At 46.4% G+C, this 25,388-nt stretch overlaps 1 protein-coding gene across 2 annotated transcripts in view; it reads left to right on the forward strand.

Annotated features, from left to right (window-relative positions):
* CEP89 (centrosomal protein 89) overlaps positions 1 to 25,388 on the forward strand; it is a 95,110-nt gene that overhangs the window by 7,081 nt on the left and 62,641 nt on the right. Inside the window, exons 5-11 of one of the 2 annotated variants that reach the window (XM_040329453.1) lie at positions 4,223 to 4,325; positions 7,492 to 7,581; positions 9,423 to 9,758; positions 11,472 to 11,611; positions 16,104 to 16,154; positions 18,062 to 18,145; positions 24,884 to 24,987. In XM_040329453.1, coding sequence (XP_040185387.1) covers positions 4,223 to 4,325; positions 7,492 to 7,581; positions 9,423 to 9,758; positions 11,472 to 11,611; positions 16,104 to 16,154; positions 18,062 to 18,145; positions 24,884 to 24,987 — 908 coding nt within the window. Of the gene's footprint in view, positions 1 to 4,222; positions 4,326 to 7,491; positions 7,582 to 9,422; positions 9,759 to 11,468; positions 11,612 to 16,103; positions 16,155 to 18,061; positions 18,146 to 24,883; positions 24,988 to 25,388 lie in introns of both variants that reach the window. The other variant, XM_040329452.1, reaches the window with a different exon arrangement.

Raw genomic sequence — 25,388 nt, forward strand, 5'->3', positions numbered from 1 at the left:
GAAGGACGCCTACCTCCATGTCCCCATTTACCAGGACCATCAAAGATTCCTGAGATTCGCCATTGTTTCCCCTCAGGGGATCCAACACTGGCAATTCACTGCTCTTCCCTTTGGGCTTGCCTCCAGCCCAAGAGTTTTCACGAAGGTGCTAGCAGAGGTGGTCGCCTTTCTACATCTGAAGGGCATCTCCCTTGTTCCCTACCTCGACGATCTGCTGCTGTTCAATCCCAGTCGAGCACTTCTTCTCACGGACCTGACCACCGTCCTGACTACACTGGAATCCTTAGGATGGATTATAAACAGAGAAAAATCTTCTCTCCTCCCAGAACAGAGAAAGATCTATCTGGGATTCTTAATAGATTCCTTAGAGAAAAAGCTTCTCCTACCAGTAGACAAGGTCCAGAGACTCATCTCAGTGGTCAGGTCTGTCAGGGGAACAGCAGATATTTCACTCAGGGAGATCATGAGATTGTTGGGACTTATGACCTCATGCATCCCAGCAGTTCCGTGGGCCCAGCTCCACTACAGGCCACTACAGGCCTTCCTCCTCTCCTCCTGGGACGGGAAGGAAACATCCCTAGACTCCAGGGTCTCCATTCCAGAGTCGGTAAAGAACACTCTAGAGTGGTGGCTCATTCTTTGGAACTTGGGAAGAGGCCTTCAGTGGAACCAGTCAAACCCCCTCAGGATAACCACGGATGCCAGCTCCTGGGGATGGGGAGCCCACATGGCGGGCCTACAGGCCCAGGGTTCCTGGGATCGACACCAAAGGGAGTCGTCTTCCAACTTCCGAGAATTATCAGCGGTCGGAAGAGCCTTGGAAGCGTTCGAGGAGAGAATCCTGAACCAGGAAATACAAATTCTCTCCGACAACGCGACCACGGTGGCGTTTCTGAACCATCAGGGAGGCACCAGGTCCCGTTCGCTCCTAAGGTTGTCCCTAGAAATTCTAGGCTGGGCAGAACAGAGGGTCCGCTCCCTGTCAGCAGTTCACATCAGGGGAGTCCTAAACCTAGAAGCGGACTTTCTAAGCCGCCAACCCATTCTCCAGGGAGAGTGGGAACTAAGTCAGGAGGTCTTCGATTGGGTATGTCATCATTTCGGCATCCCAGAAATAGACCTCTTTGCTCACAGGAGGAACAAGAAGATAGAAAGGTTCTTCTCCCTCTCCCGGGATCAGGGATCGGAGGGTGTGGACGCGTTGGCCCAGGCCTGGACATTTTACCTAGCCTATGCCTTCCCTTCCCTGAATCTGATCCCGAGGGTATTGCAAAAACTGAGTCGTTCACAAGGGAAGCTGATCCTGATCGCTCCCTGGTGGCCCAAAAGATCTTGGTTTCCAATATTAGAACAGTGGTCAGTACTTCCTCCCCTCCCTCTCCCGGTCCGGGTGGACCTTCTGCGGCAAGGGCCGATCTTTCATCCAGAGCCAGGCTTTTTCAGTCTGACGGCCTGGTACTTGAGAGGTGGAACCTGCAGCGGAAGGGTTGCTCAGAGAAGGTAATAGATACCCTCTTAGCGAGTCGTAAGGAAGTTACCAGGAAGATCTATGCCAAGACCTGGGGAGTGTTTTCACGCTGGTGCGCGGCAAGACAAGCTCCACTACCCGAAATATCAGTTATCTTGGAGTTCCTTCAGGAAGGGGTAGATCTAGGTCTAGCTACGAGAACCCTAAGAGTACAGGTTGCCGCCTTGTCCTACTTTTTAGACAAGAGGCTGGCTCTGGATCCTCTTATTAAGAGGTTCCTGACGGCCAGGGATAGGTTGTCTCCTATACAGATATCCAGAGTTCCCCCTTGGGACCTCTCCCTGGTGTTAGACCAGCTATCCAAACCTCCGTTTGAACCGATAGACAGCATTCCGGTTAGGCTGTTAGTATTTAAATTCTCATTTCTTTTGGCCATCACCACGGCTAAAAGAATAGGAGACATGCAAGCGCTCTCAATCAAAGAGCCTTATTTTCGTTTATTCGAGGACAGGGTAATCCTAAGTCAGGATCCCCTGTACCTACCTAAGGTGGCAACGAAGTTTCATAGGTCACAAGAAGTTATACTTCCTTCTTTTTGCGCAAACCCACAGAATGAAAGAGAACGAACCTTTCATTGTTTGGATGTAAGACGCTGTTTGTTAATTTATTTAGAAAGGGTGAGCGAGTTCAGACGCTCATCACACTTGCTAATCAACTTTTCAGGACAGAAAAAGGGTTGCCAAGCATCTAGAGCCTCCATATCTAGATGGATAAGACAGGCAATTTCAATAGCATACAGTAAGGCTGGCAAAACAGTACCTAAAGTGAAGGCACATTCCACGAGATCTATAGCAACCTCCTGGGCAGAGAGAGCAGGAGTTTCGGTGGAACAAATCTGTAGATCAGCAACGTGGTCAAGCCAGAACACCTTTCTAAAACACTACCGAGTGGAACTCCTGTCACCCCAAGACTTGACGTTTGGCAGAAGAGTCCTGCAGGCAGTGGTCCCGCCCTAAGGTAGGCCTGAGGGTTACTTGCTTATCTCTCAAGGTGCCGTCCTGGAAGACGACTCGAGAAAATACCAGTTACTCACCGGTAGCTGTTTTTCTATGAGTCTTACAGGACGGCAGGCCTATTTCCCACCCTGATGACTTTGTATGGTTTGTATTTTCATATACTGGTTCCCGTGCTCTTATGGTGGTTACTTTATCACGAACTGAGGTGCACGGGGAGGGGCGGGGTTTTTAAACCTCTTTTTGATTGTGTTTCCTGTCAGGTGAAGCCAGTCTACTCTCAAGGTGCCGTCCTGTAAGACTCATAGAAAAACAGCTACCGGTGAGTAACTGGTATTTTCTTCGGAGTGCAGCTGTCCAGACAACCCCTTTCATTTTTCTTTATCATATGAACTACCGGCACCCGTGGCTTCGGGTTCAGTGAAGAGGGTCATCATTTGCATCTTCTGCCTTGAGTGGTGGCTCCCTTTCTCTAACAAATGTGTGTTGTCGGATTATCCGGTCGTGTGTAGACAAGTCCATAAAAAAACAAAGTACAAACACGCATGCTCTAAGCGAATGCTAACCATAAGACAATATTAGCAGAAGTTGCCCAAAGGGTGGCGCTAAAGAGCAGAAAAACCACATAGTTTCATGTATGTTGGCTGAAGAAGTTCTGCCATCTGTATGCAGAACATGTTCACAGCCAACACCCTTCGGACAAAATTCCACGGCTTTGTCCGATGGAATTCCGATCGTGTGTACGAGGCTTAACGGTTCCCACACTTGTAGAGGAGAATGGGGCTACATTTGTGCCAAGTTCCGGGTCCAGGGGACCTACGACCGGCCGGTACCGGGTCCACAAAATCGCCAGAGAAATAACCGTTTAACATTGGAGTCAATGGAAGGGGTACCCGGCTTTGAGAAATCGGTGCTCCCCGGCCGTAGGTCCCACGAACAACAAACTTTGCACACTTGTAGAAGAAGAGTAGGGCTACATGTGTGCCAAGTTACCGGGTCCCTAAAGTCCGGAAGATCAGGCGCAAAAGGGTGACTCGATCCTGCGGGGTAAAATTACTGCACCAGCTAAGCAGACTCTAGCTGGAAAAAGTGCCCAGAGGCGATTCAGTTCGCATGAGTTGCGCTATACAAGTCATTCATTCATTCACTCGAGTATAAGCCGAGGGGGGCATTTTCAGCACACAAAAAATGTGCTGAAAATCTCGGCTTATACTCGAGTATATGACAATGTAACAATGGAGACAATGCTCTTCAATCATCCTGACACTAAATCAACCATGGTGTTTTGATGACTAAAGCGCCAACACCAGCCATTGCCCTGACAAATCACCCACGAAAAAATGCTTGTCAGACCCCCTTCCGCCCGGTCCTTGGCACAATTTTCTTCCACGAAGCCAGTGCCCAAAAGTTTGGGGACCGTTGCTCTAATACACCCATGTGAGCGAGCCCTTATTCTTGAATTTCCTAGCTTTTCCAAATGCAGCAAACCTGAACAATGCTGAAGAAGTTACCACTGTTGTAGCACTAGAGAAAAGCTTGAGGACTCGCTTGGCACAATTCTTTTCTGTCAAATTCTGGTTACCCGAGCTTTGCAATCTGCTTTTTGTCTCCTTTCTGCCTTTTCTCCAGCTATGATCTGTATTGTTATCTACTGTATTCGCTATTTCAAAGCACCGTGGAACACGGGGACTGTATAAAAGAGGAGAATGAATGCTATCTTATATCTTTTCCATCTCTATAGAGACCTACAGCCTCTCCAGAGCAGGAGGAAATTGATGGCAGCGGAGCTACTTGTTCTGATGTTGAAAATTATCAAGCGTTTTCAGATCATTCTCCCAGAGAAGGTATTTTTTTTTTTTTTTTTTTTATCGGCATATAAAGGGATACAGAAATGGCGAGGGTGTGGGTCTGTTGGAGATGGCATATTAACCACTTGACCTCTAGAAAATGTACCCCCCCTTCATGACCAGGCTATGTTTTGCGATACGGCACTGCGTTGCTTCAACTGACAATTGTGCGGTCGTGCAGCGCTGTATTTAAGTACCGTATTTATCGGGGTATTGCGCGCTCCGGCGTATAGCGCGCACCCCTAATGTGGACCCATATTCCTGTAAAAAATTTTTTTTAGTACTTACAGTTTTGGTGTCTTGCGCAGCGTCCATCGGCGGCCTCGTCTGGTGCGGCGTCCGTCTGCGGCTTCAGTGGTGTCCTCCTCGTCGGGTACGGTGTCCTGCGGCCATCGTGGTGTCCTTCCCGCGCCGAGTTTGAACCACTGCGCCGGCATATACCGAGCGCAGTACACTCGGATATAGTCGGGCAGGCTCGGCTCCTCTCGCGTACAGGACGTGACCGCGAGAGGAGCCGAGCCTGCCCAGCTATACCCAAGTGTACTGCGCTCGGTATATGCCGGCCCAGTGGTTCAAACTCTGCGCGGGTATCGGCGTATATCGCGCACCCACGATTTTGCCCTGATTTTCAGGGCAAAAAAGTGCGCGGTATGCGCCGAAAAATACGGTAAATCAAGCTTTCCTTTGGTGGTATTTGCTCACCTCCTGCAGTTTTTATTTTTTGCGCTATGAACAAAAAAGACCAACAATTTTGAAAAGAACAAACAAGATTTGTAGCCTGAGGCTCCAATTGGCTTCAAAAAAAGGGTGGGCTCAGGGCGCAGAGCTCATCCTTGTCTTTGTTCACTGGTCCAAAACATTTGGTGGAGGGGGGATTATGATGCAGGGTTGTTTTTTTTAGGGGTTGGGCTTGGCCCCATAGTTCCAGTAAAGGGAACTCTTAAAGCAGAGTTCAACTCAAAAGTGGAACTTCTGCTTTTCGGAACCCCCTCCGGTGACACATTTGGCACCTTTCAGGGGGGGAGGGGGTTGCAGATACCTGTCTAAGACAGGTATTTGCACCCACTTCCAGGAATAGACTCCCATTGGAGTCTATGCCACTTCCCCCCCACTGTTCCCAGGAGAGAGCAGGGACCAGTGACGCCATGCTACTTGCGCATGCGCAGTAGGGAACCGGGCAGTGAAGCCGCAAGGCTTCACTTCCTGATTTCCTCACCGACGATGGCGGCAGCAGCATCCGAGGACCGAGCGATTGCTCAGCCTCGTCTGCCGACATCGCGGGCGCGCTGGACAGGTAAGTTCTTCTTCTTTTTTTTTTTTTTTTTTTTTTTTTTTTTTCTTCTTTTTTTTTTTAAGTCAGCAGCTGCAGTATTTGTAGCTGCTGGCTTTAAAAAATAAATAAAATGTGGCTGTACCTCCGCTTTAAGACGTCAGTATACCAAGACATTTTGGACAATTTAATGCTCCCAACTTTGTGATAACAGTTTGAGGATGTCCCCTTCTTGTTCCAACATGACTGCGCACAGCCCCTCCAGTAAATAATAACAAACCTGTTATACATACCTGCTCTGTGTAGTTGCTTTTGCACAGAGCAACCCGGATCCTCCTCTTTTTGGGTCCCTTTTCACTGCTCCTAGCCCCTCCCTTCTGTCGAGTGCCCCCACAGCAAGGAGGTTACTATGGGGGAACCCGAGCTGAGTCCAAAGCTCCTAACCAAGCCCCGCCCCCTCTCTCTTCTGATTGACTAACTGACTTTGGAGCCAATGGCGCTGCTGCTGTGTCTCAGCCAATCAGGAGGAGAGTCCCAGACGGCTAAGACACTCGTGGCCATGGCTGCTGGAGAGAGATGGGGCTCAGGTAAGTGATTAGGGGGGTGCTGGGGAGGCTGCTACACACAGAAGGTTTTTTTATCTTATTGCATAGAATGCATTAAGATAAAAAAAAAATCTGCCTTTACAACTACTTTAAAACAAACATTGATCATAGATAAAATGATCAGTCGGCGTTGTAGTGCACATTAGCAGGAATGAGATCACGCATTTTATAGGTTCTTTGGCGTACATTGCCATTATTCTGTCATGGAAATTTCTATCTACCAGACTAATTGCACCGCCCCGGACAGGACAAAACAAATAACACACTGATTTATGATTGGACTCCTCTCTTGACCTCCTAGTTCTAAATCTTCTGAATCTTTCAGTCTGTACTGGCTGCATTATTTTTAGTTCTCAAACACAGTTACGTTATACAAATACTTCATTTTGACGTCCCATAGTTGGGAGAGACTTTATCGCTTTGTAAGAATCTTGTCTAATTAAAAAAGATTTAAAAAAATATATTATATATATGTATGTATGTATGTATTCGAACCTTGGTTTATGAGTAATGCAGTTAACGTGCATTTAGAAAGATGAGTTTTTTTTTTTTTATTTCTTTATTCTGACTCGGTTTGACAGTTTAGTCTCGCAAAACGAGCAGAATTCAAGCTAATGGGGTGTGCAGTACCGCATTTGGCCTGAGGTGGGGGAGCGCCAGAGCCGTGCAGGGCCAATCGGAGCCATTCAGAAATACTCAGTTCCCGAGGTCAGCCGAGCTGTCCCCCGATCATTTCCAAGGCTTTCCGGCAACCCCCCACCCACATCTGGCCACATGCGGTATTGCATGCCATTGAAGTTAATGCGGAACAAATTATTTTAGTTTCCATTGACTTCTATGGGGAAACTTTGATATGCGAGTGCTTTGGATTACGAGAACAGATTATGCTCGTAATCCGAGGTTCCACTGTGTGTGTGTAAATACATATATATATATATGTGTGTGTGTGTGTGTGTGTGTGTGTGTGTGTGTGTGTAATATATATATATATATATGTGTGTGTGTGTGTGTGTGTGTGTGATGATGATATGAGGCACAGCCCAGACATGGGGTCCAGGGGGCTCTATAGAGATGCAAGGATCAGTCTGAAAACGAATGCAGGTACTTGCAGTCATTACCAGGTCCTTACACTTCAGCACTGCGATTACTTTGGGCAAGGCAATGTCAGGTCCATAGGATACAATCCATATACCGTGTAATGCCTGTGCCCATCTTATCGTTTTTGCATGCAATTTCTAGAAGTCTCGAATAGACAGAACTGATGAACCTTCATTTTTGTTTTATGCAGACTCCAGAGTTGATCCTGTTGCAGAATCTACAATACCTGGGCCGGTTCCAACAACCAGAAGATCTCAAGTGACTGAAGTGGTCAGATCAGGTACTCTGTTTGTCTTGGGCCTTATTCACGTGGACTTTACCTAGTATAACCTCCTTATGTCCACCAGGCATTTACAACCTACCTGGAAAGCAATTTTCATCTCCAGTTTGGGGAATTTAAAGCTCTTAAAGCAGTATTAAACCACACTTTATTTTTTTAAATGGGCCCCAGGTGGTTAAAGTGTTTAACCCCAAAAAATAAAAAAAAGATCATGTTCCCTTAAAGCATGTTGCACAGTGCTTGTGCGGTGTCATTTGGAACCCTGTATCACCTGAAATGCCCGGCTGATCCTGCCTTGCTATACCCTCCCCTCTGCAAACTGACCACGATAATCATGATCTGATCATATTACCCTAACAATACAAACTGTAACCAGAAACATAACTACAACAACCGACATATACTATATACATTACATTATATAGCCACCTGGATGACTCGGAGGTTTCATTGCGGGTCAGACTTGCCGACTTCAAGCTCAGATGGTACAATACACATAGGTATAAACACCAAACACCTTCAGACAACAGCAGGAGACCCCAGTAGCAGACTGTCCGGCTCCTACATTGAACAGAGGCCAATGTGACCAGCTTTTTCAATTAACATGTATAGTTCAGAATTAAACAAACCAGTAATAATTTTTATATATTTCCTGGGAGATCTTGTGGATAAATATTACTGTCCCATCTGAAGTAATCCAAACTTCATTCTCAGTGTCCATTAAGTAGTTGTCCATTACTTTCTCCGTCACCCTGTGTCCCTAATAGACACAGGGTGTCACACAATCGATCAAACCGGTGAACGGTTTGATGGACCGTTTTCATAAGACCAAACCGATCGTGTGTAGGCCCCATCGGTTATTTATCCATAGGTTAAAAAAAAGCAATCTTGTTTTAAATTTAACCGATGGATACCTAACCGATAGAAAATAAACGATCGTTTGTAGGCACATCCATCGGTTAAAAACCCATGCATGCTCAGAATCAAGTCGACGCATGCTTGGAAGCATTGAACTTTGTTTTTTTCAGCACGTCGTTGTGTTTTACGTCACCGCGTTCTGACACGATCGTTTTTTTAACTGATGGTGTGTACGCACATCAGACCATCAGTCAGCTTCTTCAGTTAACCGATCGTGTGTACAGGGCATTAGACTAAGAGGGGCATGGGGAGCTCAAACAAGGGTTTTTCAACCTCTCCAAGGGATTCTGGGTTCCATGAACCCCCCCACCCAAAATGACTCCCGTCACAGAGCACATAAATAATGGATAGATTGAGGGCAGGTTTGCCTGGAGGGAGGCCACTCCTCCTAAAAGGCACTGGACACACAGCAAATGGCACAATGGCGTTGCCCTTCCATGTGCTCCTTGCTGTTAAAGCCAGTTATAGTTTGGAGCAGTTGCCGTTTGTTTGTGCTGTAGGTTATTTGGTGAGGGGGCGTACTAGACACCTTTGCTGCCATCTAGGGTGCCCATGTGTCTTTAGGGAGGAGTGGGCTCCCTCCAGGCAAACCCAAGTTAGGACTGCAGATAATACTGAGGTGCCTTGTCGAAGCCTCTGCAGTTTGTATTTGCAAATGTGTGCAAACAACCCCTGTTTTTATTGTGAACTGTTAGACAGGGCAATTCGGTTTGTTGCAGGCTGGTTAGTAAGTTGAGCTGGGACTTTTTCTTTGCTTTTGTTTAATAGATTACTTGGTACCTAGTGTATCGCATAACTACAGATTTGAGTAAGCGTTTGGGGCTAATAAGGTGGTTTATTGAGGTGGGCAATTTAAACTTTTCGTTGGAGTACCCTGGCTAGAGATGATGAGCTTTACATTTCTCCTTTCTAAAATCATACAGGTTCCACTGGTATGTTGGAGGCTGTAAGTCACCCTGGTGTATCAGAGGCTGTAAGTCACGCTGGCATATCGGAGGCTGATAGTCGCCCTGCTGTATCGGAGGCTGTAGGTCGCCCTGCCGTATCGGAGGCTGTAAGCCGCCGATCGTATGAAGTAAACCGGGAGGAGATCAGGCAGCTGCACACCACAAACCAGCAGCTAATCAACATGAATCATGAGCTGAATGTTCAAGTGGAGGAAATGAAGGAGCAGATAAAGGCCTGGAGACTGAAGATAAAGACTCTAAAGAATGAGAAGAAGGCGCTGGAAGAAGCCTGCAAGAAATCCCAAATTGGAGGTAACTATAGAATTTATATATCTCCGGGTGAATTTGGTTTTATCTGCCGATGTTCTATAAGCCATTAAAAAAAAAATATATATATATATATATATATATATATATATCCATTGGGTAGAATTAACGTGATTTGTTTAAAATTAAACTTAAAACAATATTTGGTCAACTAGTGATATAGATAAAAATAAAAAAAAAGCCATGTGAATTTTGCCCCATCATAGGTGTCAGTGGGAAGAATGGTGCCCCATTGTTGGTGTCAGTGGGAGCAATGGCATCCTATCATTGGTATCAGTGGGAGGTATAGTGTCCATCGTTGGTGTCAGTGGGTGGAGTAGTGCCCCATCCTTGGTGTCAGTGGGAACAATAGTGCCCCATCCTTTGTGTTGGTAAGAGGAATAGTGACCCAACGTTGGCGTCAGTGGGAGAAATCGTGCCCCATAGTTGGTGTCAGTGGGAAGAATAGTGTCCTATAGTTAGTGTCGGTGTGAGAAATAGTGTTCCATCATTGGTTTCAGTTGGAGAAATAGTGTCCATTATTTCTGTCAGTGGGAGGAATAGTGCCTCACAGTTGTCAGTGGGAAGAATAGTGCCACATCGTTGGTGTCAGTGGGAAGAATAGTGCCACATCGTTGGTGTCAGTGGGAAGAATAGTGCCACATCGTTGGTGTCAGTGGGAAGAATAGTGCCACATCGTTGGTGTCAGTGGGAAGAATAGTGCCGCATCGTTGGTGTCAGTGGGAAGAACAGTGCCCTATTTTTGGTGTCAGTAAGAGGAATTGTGCCCCATCGTTGGTGTCAGTGGGAAGAATAGTGCCACATCGTTGGTGTCAGTGGGAAGAATAGTGCCGCATCGTTGGTGTCAGTGGGAAGAACAGTGCCCTATTTTTGGTGTCAGTAAGAGGAATTGTGCCCCATCGTTGGTGTCAGTGGGAAGAATAGTATCCTATAGTTGGTGTCAGTGGGAGGAATAGTGAGTGCCCCAAATGCCAGATAAAGTCAAGCAAAGAGCCACAGGTGGTCGGCAGGCTGCAGTCTGCAAACCTCCCAACTTTTTGAGATGAGAGTGCAATGGCCTGCCTGATTGCATACACTTTGAAAGTGTTTAGATTTACCAAAACCACATATTATGAGGTCAAAACTAAAGGAAAATTGTACAGTAAAACCTTGGTTTGAGAGTAACTTGGTTTGAGAGCGTTTTGCAAGACCAAGCAAAATGTTTTAATAAATTTTGCCTTGATATACAAGTGACGTCTTGAGTAGCGTCATGTCACAACTGAGTATAAAAAAGAAGAGAGGAGCCTCTAAGTGTAGCAATATGGTTACCTTTAATGAAGGTACAACATTTAGCAACGTATTGCTACACTTAGAGGCGCCTCTCTTCTCTTTTATACCCTGTAAAAAAAAAAATGCTTTGATATACAAGTGCTTTGGATTACAAGCATGTTTCTGGAACGAATTATACTCGCAAACCAAGGTTTTACTGTATAATGCATGGCCAGCCTAACACAAGTACTTGCACCCACCACATAGTAATAAAGTGCAATTCTGGGGCTCTGTGGAGAAGAGTGGAGCTGTTGCCATAGTATGAGGTTTGCTGGGTCTGTTGGTTCCATAGCAGCTGGCTCGTTAAGGAACACAAGTAACCTAAATACAGGAGGCAGCCTTGGATAAAAGAATTCCTTCAATAATGATTCCTTTCTTCAATCACAGCAGATGCTGCAGAACTGATCTCAATTCGGGAACAGGCACAAGAATTGGTAGATGAGAATGACGCTTTAAAGATGACAATCCACCGTCTCAACGTTGAGCTGAGCCGCTATCAAACCAAGTATCGTCCGTTAACCAAAGAAGAGGTACTTTTTGGCTCTGTGTGTGTTTGTTTTTTTTTTTTTTTTTATTATTATTATTATTATATATATATTTTTTCTTTTTTTTTAACCACTTAAAGGGGTGGTTCCCCTAAAAATAAACTTTTGACATTGCATTTGCTATAATAATTACAATTAGAATCGGCTGGTTTTATGTAAAAAATACCTCCGTACGTAGCGTTTGGTATATTCCTTCCCACCGCCACTTCCGGGTACGATGCTGGCGGTGGGCGTTCCTTATTGATGGACAGGCATCCGACCGACGCATCCATCGCGTCACGAGATGCCGAAAGAAGCCGAACGTCGGTGTGCATGCGCCGTATAGAGCCGCACCGACGTTCGGCTTCTTTCGGCATCTCGTGACGGATGCGTCGTACGGAGGTATTTTTTACATAAAACCAGCCGATTCTAATTGTAATTATTATAGCAAATGCAATGTCAAAAGTTTATTTTTAGGGGAACCACCGACCTGGATCATTATGCAGCGAAAGGACCATGCCTCTTTTTGCGATTCGGCACTGCGTCGCTTTAACTGACAATTGCGCGGTCGTGCGACGTGGCTCCTAAACAAAATTGGCGTCCTTTTTTTCCCCACAAATAGAGCTTTCTTTAGGTGGTGTTTGATCACCTCTGCGGTTTTTATTTTTTGCGCTATAAACAAAAATAGAGCGACAATTTTGAAAAAAATTCAATATTTTTTACTTTTTGCTATAATAATACATATCCCCCAAAAATTATATAAAACACTTTTTTTTTTTTTCCTCAGTTTAGGCCGATACGTATTTTTCTACACATTTTTGGTTAAAGTGCCGAAATAGCAAAAAGGGTCCTTAACCTGCATAATGGTCCGGGTCTTAACCGGTTAATATACGTGATATGGAAGAAATTTTAAATTTCCCTGCTTAATGAAATGGTTGTTTCAGCTATAGCTGTGACTTCCAATTCAGAAGTAACTGTACTGGAAGAAAACCATTTTCTGCCCCAATAACTTCTGCGCCGGCTCCAGTCGTCTGCCTGTGCCGGCCAAGTGTTTGAGATCACATAGCTTTAGCTGAGCCGGTCTGTGAAGTGACATTTGAATAGCGGTATTGGAGGAGAGCGAGCCGACTCTCCCTTGCCTTTCCATCACCTTGCACTCGTGTTGCTTGCTTTCGCTAGGTAATTTGTGTTGCAGTCTTCGGTGATAAATAATGCAGATAGTGTCTGTTCTGAGGGTAATGCGATCTCCTATTTACAGTAACGAGGGAGAGCCAACGGGTGAAAACCACAGTCATCTATTCATATAAAAATAAAAATCCTGTTAAAATAAAAGTTTGCTATAATTACTAATGGCACTTATGATCTTTAAAAGCCTAGCTACAGCCCACTAGAGGGCAGCAGGGGAGCTGAGCTGCTGAGTCACTTTAGGAGGGAAATGCAGAGGTAGCCAAGCTGCAGAGCTACTGGTGAGAGGGAACAGAAGGGGGAGCTGAGCTGTTGAGTCAATGTTGAGAGGGGAGAGCAGAGGGAGCTGAATTGCTGAGTCAATTCTTGGAGGGAGGGAGGGAGATGCATGGGTAGCTGAGCTTCTAGATTACTGCAAAGAAGGAAGAATAGGGAGAGCTGAGCTGCAGAGTCACTACATAGCTGAGCTTCTAAACTACTGCTGAGAATGAGGATAAGGGGGGCCTGTGCTGTTGAGTTACTCCTGAGAGGGAGGATAAGGGAGAGCTGAGTCACTCTAGTAGGGAGCTGAGCTGCTGAGTCACTGCTGACAGTTTGAAGCAAAGGAAGCTAAGCTGCTGAATTATTGTTGAGAGGGAGGAGCAGGGGGAGCTGCGCAGCCGAGCGGGGGGAGCTGCGCAGCCGAGAGGGGGGAGCAGGGGGAGCTGCGCAGCCGAGAGGGGGGAGCAGGGGGAGCTGCGCAGCCGAGAGTGGGGAGCAGGGGGAGCTGCGCTGCCGAGAGGGGGGAGCTGCGCTACCGAGAGGGGGGAAGCTGCGCAGCCGAGAGGGGGAAGCTGCGCTGCTGAGAGGGGGGAGCATGGGAAGCTGCGCTGCCGAAATAGGGGAGCATGGGAAGCTGCGCTGCCGAGAGGGGGGAGCTACGCTGCTGAGAGAACGGCATTTGCTGTGTTTAATACAATTAATATCTCTATACTTTAGCACAGGGGTCTCCAAATTTTCCAAACAAGGGCCAGTTTACCGTGCTTCAGACTTTAGGGGCGCCGGACCATGGCCAGTGGAAGTAAAAAATGCCCTGGCATCAGTGGGAGTAAATAATGCCCCATCGTTGGTATTAAGGGGAATATTCATGCCCCATCGTTGGTGTCATTAGGAGGAATAATGCCCCACTGCTGGTTTCAGTGCAGAAATGATTGCCCTCTTGTTGGTGTCAGTGGGAGGAATAGTGCCCCAAGGGCCAGATAAGGGTATGCGGAGGACCGCTTTCAGCCCCCAGACCGCAGTTTGGAGACTACTACTTTAGCAGATTGCACTCGCATGTGTATCTCAATAAGAAAATTGTCAACTTTGTAGATTCCCTTTTTAATATATATATTTTTTTTAAAGATTTTTATTTCCATATGTAAAAAAAGCACAAGGATACATATAAAACATATCTCACATCATAAGGTCCTTCTATTTACACCAAAACTCCTCCTAAACACTGACGGCTTCTCGCTCTCCCGCTGTCTCCCATGGTTGCAGAAGCTCAGTGAACTTCAAATGACACCTCCTTATAGCCATGTACAGACTCCCAATGTCGCCATATTGCCTCATCCTTCCTGTGAGATGACATCCCACAACGCTCTTCCCGTGAGATTCCCTTAGCTACTCTGGTCCAGTTGATCTTCTCGCCGCAACAAAGAGCTGTGAATTGGAGCTTTAGTACATTTTTTTTATTATTATTTATATATTTTTTTTATATGGCCCAGATCCACGTAGCGCAGCGCATTTGTAAGTCCGGCGTAGTGTATCTCAGATACACTACGCCGCCGTAACTTACAGCGTATTTCCCGTATCCACAAAGAATTTGCGCCGTAAGTTACGGCGGCGTAGTCTAAATGTGTCGGCGTAAGGGCGCGCAATTCAATCACTAAGTTGTGGGCGTGTTTTATGTTAATACGTCTTGACCCGACGTAAATGACGTTTTTTTTTTGAACGGCGCATGCACCGTCCGTGGGGGTATCCCAGTGCGCATGCTCCAAATTAACCCGCAACAAGCCAATGCTTTCGACGTGAACGCAATTCTACGCAAAGCCCTATTCGCGAACGTTTTACGGAAAATTTGACGCTGGCCCGAAGTCCATACTTAACATTGGCTACGCCTCATATAGCAGGGGTAACTTTACGCCGGAAAAAGCCTAACGTAAACGACGTAAAAAAAAAATGCGCCGGACGTACGTTTGTGGATTGGCGTATCTAGCTAATTTGCATACTCGACGCGGAAATCGACGGAAGCGCCACCTAGCGGCCAGCTTAAATATGCACCTTAGATCCGACGGCGTATTAAGACGTACGCCAGTGTCGGATCTAGCCCAGCTTCAGGCGTATCTTGTTATATATATATATATATATATATATTATATATATATATACACACACATACATACATACATACATACATACATACATACATACATACATACATACATACACACACACACACACACACACACACACACACACACACACACACACACACACATATATATATATATATATATATATATATATATATATATATATATATATATATATATATATGTAATATACACACACTAGTCATAGCTGAAGAAAAGGAGAAAAAATTTAAATATTTGTTACCCCGGGTGATCTGAAGAAATGTTTTATTTTTATTTATTTATTTTCCCCTGTAAAAGCCGTGGTTCATTTTGTTTCGTGCCGCAAATAATGACAGTCTGTTCTCCCAGTACACAGGCGAGGCTGGAGAGGACTGTCTGTTCTTGTATGCCAGAATGGAAGAAACAAAAAGCTATACACCGGGCTTTTTGTTACTATTGTGTTCTTTTATCACTTCCCCTGATATGACTTTATCTAATGGCTTTTAGCTGTTTTGAAGGAAAAGGAACATTTTCAAGTGGGAATTCACAATTGCCAATGTTCCAAACGCCAACACAGAGAATTGAAAGAGGTCCGGTCACTTTTTGTAGAAACGGAAAAATCTATTTGATATGAATATGTACATAAAGTGCAGAGTACAGTACACTTTCAATATAAACAAAAACAAAAAAAAAAAGGGAGCAAAAGGATGATGGGTTAAGGCACTCAAGAATAAAAATCCCCAAAAAATAATAATTCTGTGTGTTAATGAATACAGAACTGCATTTTGAAGGATGCGATTGACCCCTTGACATACCAATTAAAAGCTGATTCTTGTTGTGGGTGTTGTGTTTTTTATTTTATTTATTTATATATTTATTTTATTCATTCAGTCAGTCAGTCAGTCAGTCATTCATTTATTTTATTCTTGTTTTAGAATCTGAAGATTGGCGGGTTGCCACCCAGAGGACCTCCGCCACCCTGGCTGGTAAGTTGAAGTGGAACTCTGGGCAAAATAAAAAAATTACATGTTTTGGATTGTGCGGAGAGGAAATAGATCCCCTTTCAGGTTTTTATTGCATTTGGTATCATTCCGCCTGTGACAGGAGCCGGCGCTATACAGGAAGCATTGGCTCCGCTTCCTCTAGCGCCGAACAGGGGCGGACTGACCATTTGGTCACTCGGGCACTGCTTGAGGGCCCCATGCCACTAGGGGGCCCCCATCAGGGTTGCCAGCCTTCATAAAACTAGGGACAGTATGTAAAAATCTGTGTTTTAAAAAAAAAAAATCCCAAGTTTATAGCTGCCCCGCCTCTCCAGTACCTTTTTCACTGTGTGTGTGTGTGTGTGTGTGTGTGTGTATATACTCGGGGGGGGGGGGGGGGGGGCCATAATCTCCTATTGACCGGGGGCCCCATAATCTCCTATTGCCCGGGGGCCCCATGAGTTGTCAGTCCGTCCCTGGCGCCGACTCACCATCCCAGAGCAGGAGGTGGCCCACGGGCCAGCGGTTGAGCACCCCTGTCTTAAGGTGTCGGCATGCCAAGACATTTTGGACAATTTTATGCTCCCAACTTTGTGGGAAGAGTTTGGGGACGTCCCCTTCCTGTTCCAACCTGACTGAGCACCAGAGCACAAAGCAAGGTCCATAAAGACATGGATGAGCGAGTTTGGGGTGGAGGAAGTTGACCGGCCTGCACAGAGTCCTGATTTCAACCCAATGGAACATCTTTGGGATGAATTAGACTGTGAGCCAGGCCTTCTTGTCCACATCAGTGCCTGACCTCACACATGCTCTTCTGGAAGAATGGTCAGACATTCCCATAGACACACTCCTAAACCTTGTGGACGGCCTTCCCTGAAGAGGTGAAGCTGGGGCCAACTCAATATTGAACCCTACGGACTAAGACTGGGATGCCATTAAAGTTCATGGGCCGGATTCAGATACATTGGCGTATCTGTCCGGCCCAAATGCCACCTAGCGGCCGTATCTCCGATACGTTACGCCGCTCTAACTTTGGGCGCAAGTTCTTTATTCACAAAGAACTTGCGCCCTTAGTTAGAGCGGCGTAGCGTATGTGTTGCGGCGTAAGGCCGCCTAATTCAAATGGGGATGTAGGGGGCGTGTTTTAGTTAAATTTCCCTTGACCCCACGTTTTTTTACGTTTTACTTGAACGGCGCATGCGCCGTCCGTAAAATCTCCCAGTGTGCATTGCTCTAAATTACGTCGCAAGGACGTCATTGCTTTCGTCGTGAACGTAAATTACGTCCATCCGTATTCGCAAACGAGGTAAAAAATTCAAAACTCGGCGCGGGAACGACGGCCATACTTAACATTGACTGCGCCTCATAGACCCAGGGGTAACTATACGCCGGAAAAAGCCAAACGCAAACAACGTAAAAAAAAAAGCGCCGGACGGTCGTTCGTTTCTGAATCGGCGTAACTCCTCATTTGCATATTCGTCGCGTAAAAAAACAAAACGCCACCTAGCGGCCGGCCTGGAATTGCAGCCTAAGATCCGACGGTGTAAGACACTTACACCTGGCGGATCTTAGGAATATCTATGCGTAACTGATTCTCTGAATTGGTCGCATAAATACGACCGGCAGAACTCAGCGATACGACGGCGTATCAGGAGATACACCGTCGTATCTCTTTCTGAATCTGGCCCCATGTGCGTGTAAAGGCAGTCGTCCCAATACTTTTGACAATATAGTGTATCGACACCCAGTGGTGTTATAATTTTTCTAGAAAAATCCTTTTTGTTCCATCGTATATTCAGTAGTGGTTGGCATGAGTGAGATTATCAGCAGAGTTATCAGCACTCCATTATCAAGTTCTCTGAAATCCATTTGCTGAAATACGATCAGTGAGATATTATTCTGTTGTGCAGCTGGATATGAAATACTTGTCACCACTGCTACTGGCATATGAAGACCGACTGAAGGAAAAAGACAACTTGATCCTGTCCTTCGAGGTGAGTGCAAATAGATTTTTTACACATTTAAAGTGAATTTATCATTTTCTTCTTCTTTTTCTTTTTGTATCGGCTCAACGCAAGTTCTCTTATCTGTGTGTTAAAACAAAACTCCTACCAAAAGAAACAAGATAAAGCTGAATAGATCTTTAAAAGATATATAAAAAAACAAATGGCTTTTGCTACAATGTTCACCTTGAAATCAGAGATTTTCCCTGCAGTACTTATGTCTGCTACTAGATGTCCTCAGTATGATGGCCAACATCATTCAACCCACTTCCTCTGAGTCCAGGTCCTCCTGGGCCCAGCGCTAGCCTGTGACTTGGCAGCAGGCCTGGACTGGCCATAGGGCATACCGGGCATATGCCGGTGGGCTGCATGTCACATCTCCCCCCAGTGTAACATGCAGGGAGTCCAGAACGGTTAGGGGGGTGTCTGTGTAACAAACTGTGTGGTGCTGTGTAATGTGAAGGGGTCCAGAGGTGCAGTGTGCTTTGTAATGTAAAGGGGTCCAGAGGTGCAGGGTGCTGTGTAATGTAAAGGGGTCCAGAGGTGCAGGGTGCTGTGTAATGTAAAGGGGTCCAGAGGTGCAGGGTGCTGTGTAATGTAAAGGGGTCCAGAGGTGCAGGGTGCTGTGTAATGTAAAGGGGTCCAGAGGTGCAGGGTGCTGTGTAATGTAAAGGGGTCCAGAGGTGCAGGGTGCTGTGTAATGTAAAGGGGTCCAGAGGTGCAGGGTGCTGTGTAATGTAAAGGGGTCCAGAGGTGCAGGGTGCTGTGTAATGTAAAGGGGTCCAGAGGTGCAGGGCGCTGTGTAATGTAAAGGGGTCCAGAGGTGCAGGGTGCTGTGTAATGTAAAGGGGTCCAGAGGTGCAGGGTGCTGTGTAATGTAAAGGGGTCTAGAGGTGCAGGGTGCTGTGTAATGTAAAGGGGTCCAGAGGTGCAAGGTGCTGTGTAATGTAAAGGGGTCCAGAGGTGCAGGGTGCTGTGTAATGTTAAGGGGTCCAGAGGTGCAGGGTGCTGTGTAATGTAAAGGGGTCCAGAGGTGCAGGGTGCTGTGTAATGTAAAGAGGTCCAGAGTGCTGTGTAATGTAAAGGGATCCAGAGGTGCAGGGTGCTGTGTAATGTAAAGGGGTCCAGAAGTGCAGGGTGCTGTGTAACGTAAAGGGGTCCAGAGGTGCAGGGTGCTGTGTAATGTAAAGAGGTTCAGAGGTACAAGGTGCTGGAACCCCACATCCCATCATTAACCACCGCCTCAAAGTCTGAGTCCGGGCCTGCTTGGCAGTGAGAGGAAAAGGCGCACAGTGAGGAGCTCATGTGTTGCAAAAAAAAAAAGCTCCTATTTTATTGTATAGAACGTTGCAATGCTTTATATCAGGAGATTAAATGATAAGTTCACCCTAGTCAGGATGTAACCTGTTACTGAAGCCCTGACCCAATTCCCCATTGTGCCGCTAGGCAGGGGATCCTCTCCCTGTACCCGCTGTCACGATTTAAATACGGTACAGAGGAGCCATGCACCTACAAGAGCGTCATTCATTCCCAGTGTTCTGAGAATGAATAAACTACAAGTCCCTCTGCCACTGCAGCAGATGGCTTGCAGCTCTCAGTGAATTTTTCATAATCTGAGGCCCCCTGGCCTTAAATAATAAAAATAAAAAATTCTAACGCTTCTATTGTTGACACAAGGAGTGTTAAACATCTTTTGTGATAACAATCAGCAGTGAAAGGTCCTCTTTACTGAGACATCTGGGGTCAATAGACCCCAGATGTCTCCTTTGACCTTAAAGGGGTTGTAAACCTGCATTAAGGTGAAAAAACATCCAATGATTACAGGCCCCAACCCCCCGGTTTATTTACTTACCTGAGCCCTCGAAAATGTCCAGCGTCAAGAACGCGATTGATCTTGGCCCGGTCTTCTCGGCTCTTCGTTGGATAGATTGATAGCATAGCTGTCATTGGATCGCGCTGCTGTCAATCAACTCCAATGATGTGGGGGGCGAGGCTAAGTCCTGTATCCGGCGGCTATGGACACCGGATACAGGACTCGGGAGCGCACCCACAAGGTAACCCCCTTGGGAGAGCGCTTCCCAGAGGGGGTTACCAGAAGCGGGGAGGAGCGGAGACAGACGCCGAGGGACCCCATGAGATGTGGATCGGGGGCCACTCTGTGCAAAACGAATTGCACAGTGGAGGTAAGCATGTCATGTTTGTTATTTAAAAAAATAAATAAAAAAATTGAAGCTTTACAACCCCTTTAACAGCATCAGATCAGACCAAGATCTGTCTGAAGCTAGAAAAAGTTTGTAAGCAAAACACTGAAACCGGAAGCGACCTATACAGGTCTCTGAACACTTGTGCTAGTACAACCGCTGGCTGAACACTCCGGTCTCCCGGTCGGACGGGACAATCGGAGATAGCTGTGGAAGGCGTCGGGAGGGTGTGGGTTGCGGTGGGGGGGCCGTGAACCTCTTTCACCGCCTGTAATAGCCATCCAGCAGCTAATCAGCCGCTAGGATGACTTTTACATTTTAGGGAATCGCTGGCTGAAATGAAAAATACCGGGATATCGACTGTAGCTGCAGGCATCATCCCGGTTTAACCCCTTCAACTATTATTATAGCTGCTGGATTTATGCAACAACTCCATGCGGCTATGAATTGCCGGGTAGCGCAAGGGGGGAGCTGACACGGGGCATTGGGATAGGACAAACTTCTCACACCGCTGTACTTCAATGCAGTTTTTTTTGGGCATGTGTAGTGCCCACAACTGCTTAAAAATATTACAGGGGGGACTGTAAAAACAAACCAAACAAAATAAAACTGCAGCATGCACTCATTTTTGATTTCGCCAACAATCTGTCGCTAGTTGTAGCAGTTCATGCTTATTTGCGCGTTTGCATACAGCGTTGTCCGACGTTTTTGTACTTCAACGTTTTTTATTTTAGCCAATAGGAAAAATGATCATCTTTTCATGACTTGTTGCTATGTTGGTAGAATTTTTTAATCTTCTGCCTGGGTGAAAAGTTCTATTGAATAAAGCGGCGAAACGCCCATAGCAAACGCTCGTTGTCGCGCTAGTCGCTTGAATCGAGCGTTTCCATTACTTTCTATGGGAAATGGAAACGCTCAAATACGCCCAAACCGACCGATACGCGCGACAAAAAAGGGTCCGGAACTTGTTTGAGCTTCAGGCGTTCGGCGCCAGGCGTATCGGCGTGCAGATGTGAACCATGTCCATAGGGAATAATGTATTTTTTCCCCTCTAGCGTATTTGAGCGTCGCGCTTCAGGCGACAAAACGCTCAGGTGTGAATGCAAAGGGACAAGTGACAACTTTTTGCCTTCAGTACTTTCAACAACTTTTAATTTAAAAAAAAATTCTCCTTTTTTCAGTTGTAACAAAGGTTTATTTTCTCGGTTTTGTTTTTTGGGGAGGTTTTACCAGACTGGAGGAAATTGTCTGATTGTCTGATCTGAGATGAGCTCAGTTCCCTATTAGAAAAATATTTAGAAAACTCTTTACTTTGTATGTCGCTGACCTAAATCTGTCATGACTGATGTGCTCAGCTGGCTCCACTGATGTTCTCTCTTTCAAATGTTTTGTTTTATCATCTTTTTTGAAACATTTCTATTTTTCTCCTTTTTAATGGTTAATGTGTAAGAGCCTAGGGAGAGACATAGACAGAACTGGGTTCCTTTAGCGGCAGTAGGAAGATATCAGATGATTGGCTGCTGTGTCTTACTGTACAAAGCTGGATCTTCTGTTTTTTTTTTTTTATCCATTGTTTTGTATGAGAATTTTTGTTTTGGCTCATACAGTATGATGCTTGGATGTTCAGGTCTGGGAAAGATCAGATTTCTTAGTAAGACCTCAAGTATGCCCCCCAACATTACCAAAGGGCCATGCATAAAATTCAGTATCGGTGACCGCAGACACACAGCAGGGTCAGAGACTGCAGACATGATACAAGAGATGGTCAGAGACTGCAGACATGATACAAGAGATGGTCAGAGACTGCAGACATGATACAAGAGATGGTCAGAGACTGCAGACATGATACAAGAGATGGTCAGAGACTGCAGACATGATACAAGAGATGGTCAGAGACTGCAGACATGATACAAGAGATGGTCAGAGGCTGCAGACATGATACAAGAGATGGTCAGAGGCTGCAGACATGATACAAGAGATGGTCAGAGGCTGCAGACATGATACAAGAGATGGTCAGAGACTGCAGAAATGAATGAACGAGTGACTTGTATAGCGCTACACATGCGAACTGAATAGCCTCTGGGCGCTTTTTCCAGCCAGGGTCTACTTGGCTGGTGCGGTCATTTTACCCCGTAGGATATTGACACGTTTGGGACACACAGTCATATATACATATATACTGGGCCAATTTGGACAGGATCCAATTAACCTACCAGCATGTCTTTGGCGTGTGGGAGGAAACCGGAGTACCCGGAGGAAACCCACGCAGACACAAGGAGAACATGCAAACTCCAGGCAGATGGTGTCGTGGTCGGGATTCGAACCAGCGACCCTTTTGCTACTAGGCGAAAGTGCTACTCACTACACCACTGTGCTGCCCTCATGATACAAGAGATGGTCAGAGACTACAGACATGATGCAAGAGATGGTCAGAGACTGCAGACATGGTACAAGAGATGGTCAGAGGCTGCAGACATGAGACGGGCGATGGTCAGAGGCTGCAGACATGAGACGGGCGATGGTCAGAGGCTGCAGACATGAGACGGGCGATGGTCAGAGGCTGCAGACATGAGACGGGCGATGGTCAGAGGCTGCAGACATGAGACGGGCGATGGTCAGAGGCTGCAGACATGAGACGGGCGATGGTCAGAGGCTGCAGACATGAGACGGGCGATGGTCAGAGGCTGCAGACATGAGACGGGCGATGGTCAGAGGCTGCAGACATGAGACGGGCGATGGTCAGAGGCTGCAGACATGAGACGGGCGATGGTCAGAGGCTGCAGACATGAGACGGGCGATGGTCAGAGGCTGCAGGCATGAGACGGGCGATGGTCAGAGGCTGCAGGCATGAGACGGGCGATGGTCAGAGGCTGCAGGCATGAGACGGGCGATGGTCAGAGGCTGCAGGCATGAGACGGGCGATGGTCAGAGGCTGCAGGCATGAGACGGGCGATGGTCAGAGGCTGCAGGCATGAGACGGGCGATGGTCAGAGGCTGCAGGCATGAGACGGGCGATGGTCAGAGGCTGCAGGCATGAGACGGGCGATGGTCAGAGGCTGCAGACATGAGACGGGCGATGGTCAGAGGCTGCAGACAGGATACAAGAGATGGTCAGAGGCTGCAGACAGGAAACAAGAGGTGATCAGAGGCTGCAGACAGGAAACAAGAGATGGTCAGAGGCTGCAGACCTGAGACGGGCGATGGTCAGAGGCTGCAGACCTGAGACGGGCGATGGTCAGAGACTGTATGATACAAGAGACTTTGAGACTGTGAACATATTACATGAGACTGCTAGAAACCACCGCTATACCAGTGACAAAATCCCCATTGATTCCGAATTTTATCCTCACAAAAGTGATCAGGAAATGGATGTTCTTCCACCTCCTCTGTGTAAAGCCACCCCAGTCACTTACCGAGAGCCCCAGAAACGCTACAGGTGGTAGCAGGAGGGGGGCAGTCTCTTCACAGTGTTGGAAATATGATTGGTTGCCTGCAAAACTGCTCAGATCACTTTAATAAAACAGCCAATCGGCAGCTGCAAAAAACAAGAACATGGCTGGAGCTGCAGACATGGTCTTGTTAATCCACGCTCTCTTTCGCTCCTCGCTCACTCACACACACACACACACACACACACACACTCTCTCTCTCTGTCTCTCTCGCTCTCTCCTTCTCTCCACTCTCTCGTGTGCGCGCTCTCTCTCTGTAGCGCTCTCTCGTGTGCGCACTCGCTTGCTCTCTCTCTCGTTCTCGCTCTCTCTCGACCAAACCAGTTTCCCTTTCTAAAACCTATCAAATAAAATGCCAGGACAGTATAAATGACCCCTGGGGGGGTGTTAACACATGGAGCTTGGTAATCGTTCCGTAGATACAGCAGCATCATAGGTCATACATAAAGTGAGGACAAGGTGAAGGGGTTAATTGCACTGTTCACATGCAGTGGGAGGATGGAGTTGAAGGGGTTAATATACAAGTCAATAGACAGGATGGGGATCAGATATACAGGGGAGGAAGGGGTTAAAAAAAAGATTCCACAATCAACACGCACTCCTACCCACCCAACCAACCCACCACCCACTTGAATCTGCAGCTTCTTTTGCTCTGGAGCTAATAATCTATCCATTTATTTCTCCTCCATTGTAAGAGAAAATGGCAGGCTTCCAAATGTTTCACATTTTGTGATTGGTACAGTGATTACATGGTACAGAGTTGCTCGGATCGGCTCTGTACACTGTGTCTGTGAGTCGAGCCGTCCCATGGTGACTCCGTTCACAGCCTTGTGAAATCGATGGCTATTCATTGCTTTATAAACATCACTCCAGAAATATACTTTCCTTACAGTATGGTGGTAGGAAGGTGGATAAACATTTATTTTATTTATTACAGGTACTTTTATATAGCGCCGCCAATTTACCCAGCACTTTACATATTTTGTGCATTCACATCAGTCCCATGTTGAGTATTGTCCAATAAAAGTTCTTTTTTTTTTGTCGTTGTAAGTGAGTCTCTTCCATTTTCTTTTGTTCAGGAGGAAATGAAAAATTTTAAGCGCCGTCTGAAGCAGGTGATTGAGGAGAATGAGACCTTACACCAGGTGTTAGAGCAAGAAAGACCCGTAAATGCCAAGGAATGGTAAATGTTTGTTTTTTACAAGATTAAGTTATAAATCTGAGATTCATTTGGGGCTGAGCAGACTGTGCATGCGCGGGTAGGGAACGAACTGCGCATCCAACGCTTGCTACGTCCTGCCATCTGCAGGACGGAGGGGAAGACAAAGGGGTTGTAAAGGTAAAAAAAAAAAAATCCTAAATGGCTTCCTTTCCCTTAGTGCAGTCCTCCTTCACTTACCTCATCCTTCCATTTTGCTTTTAAATGTCCTTATTTCTTCTGAGAAATCCTCACTTCCTGTTCTGTCTGTAACTCCACACAGTAATGCAAGGCTTTCTTCCTGGTGTGGAGTGTCGTGCTCGCCCCCCTCCTTTGAGGGGGTGAGCAGGAGAGTCAGGACGCCCACCAACACACAGCTCCTTTCT

The sequence above is a fragment of the Rana temporaria genome, chromosome 11 (genome assembly GCF_905171775.1).
Source record: "Rana temporaria chromosome 11, aRanTem1.1, whole genome shotgun sequence".
Taxonomy (NCBI): domain Eukaryota; kingdom Metazoa; phylum Chordata; class Amphibia; order Anura; family Ranidae; genus Rana; species Rana temporaria.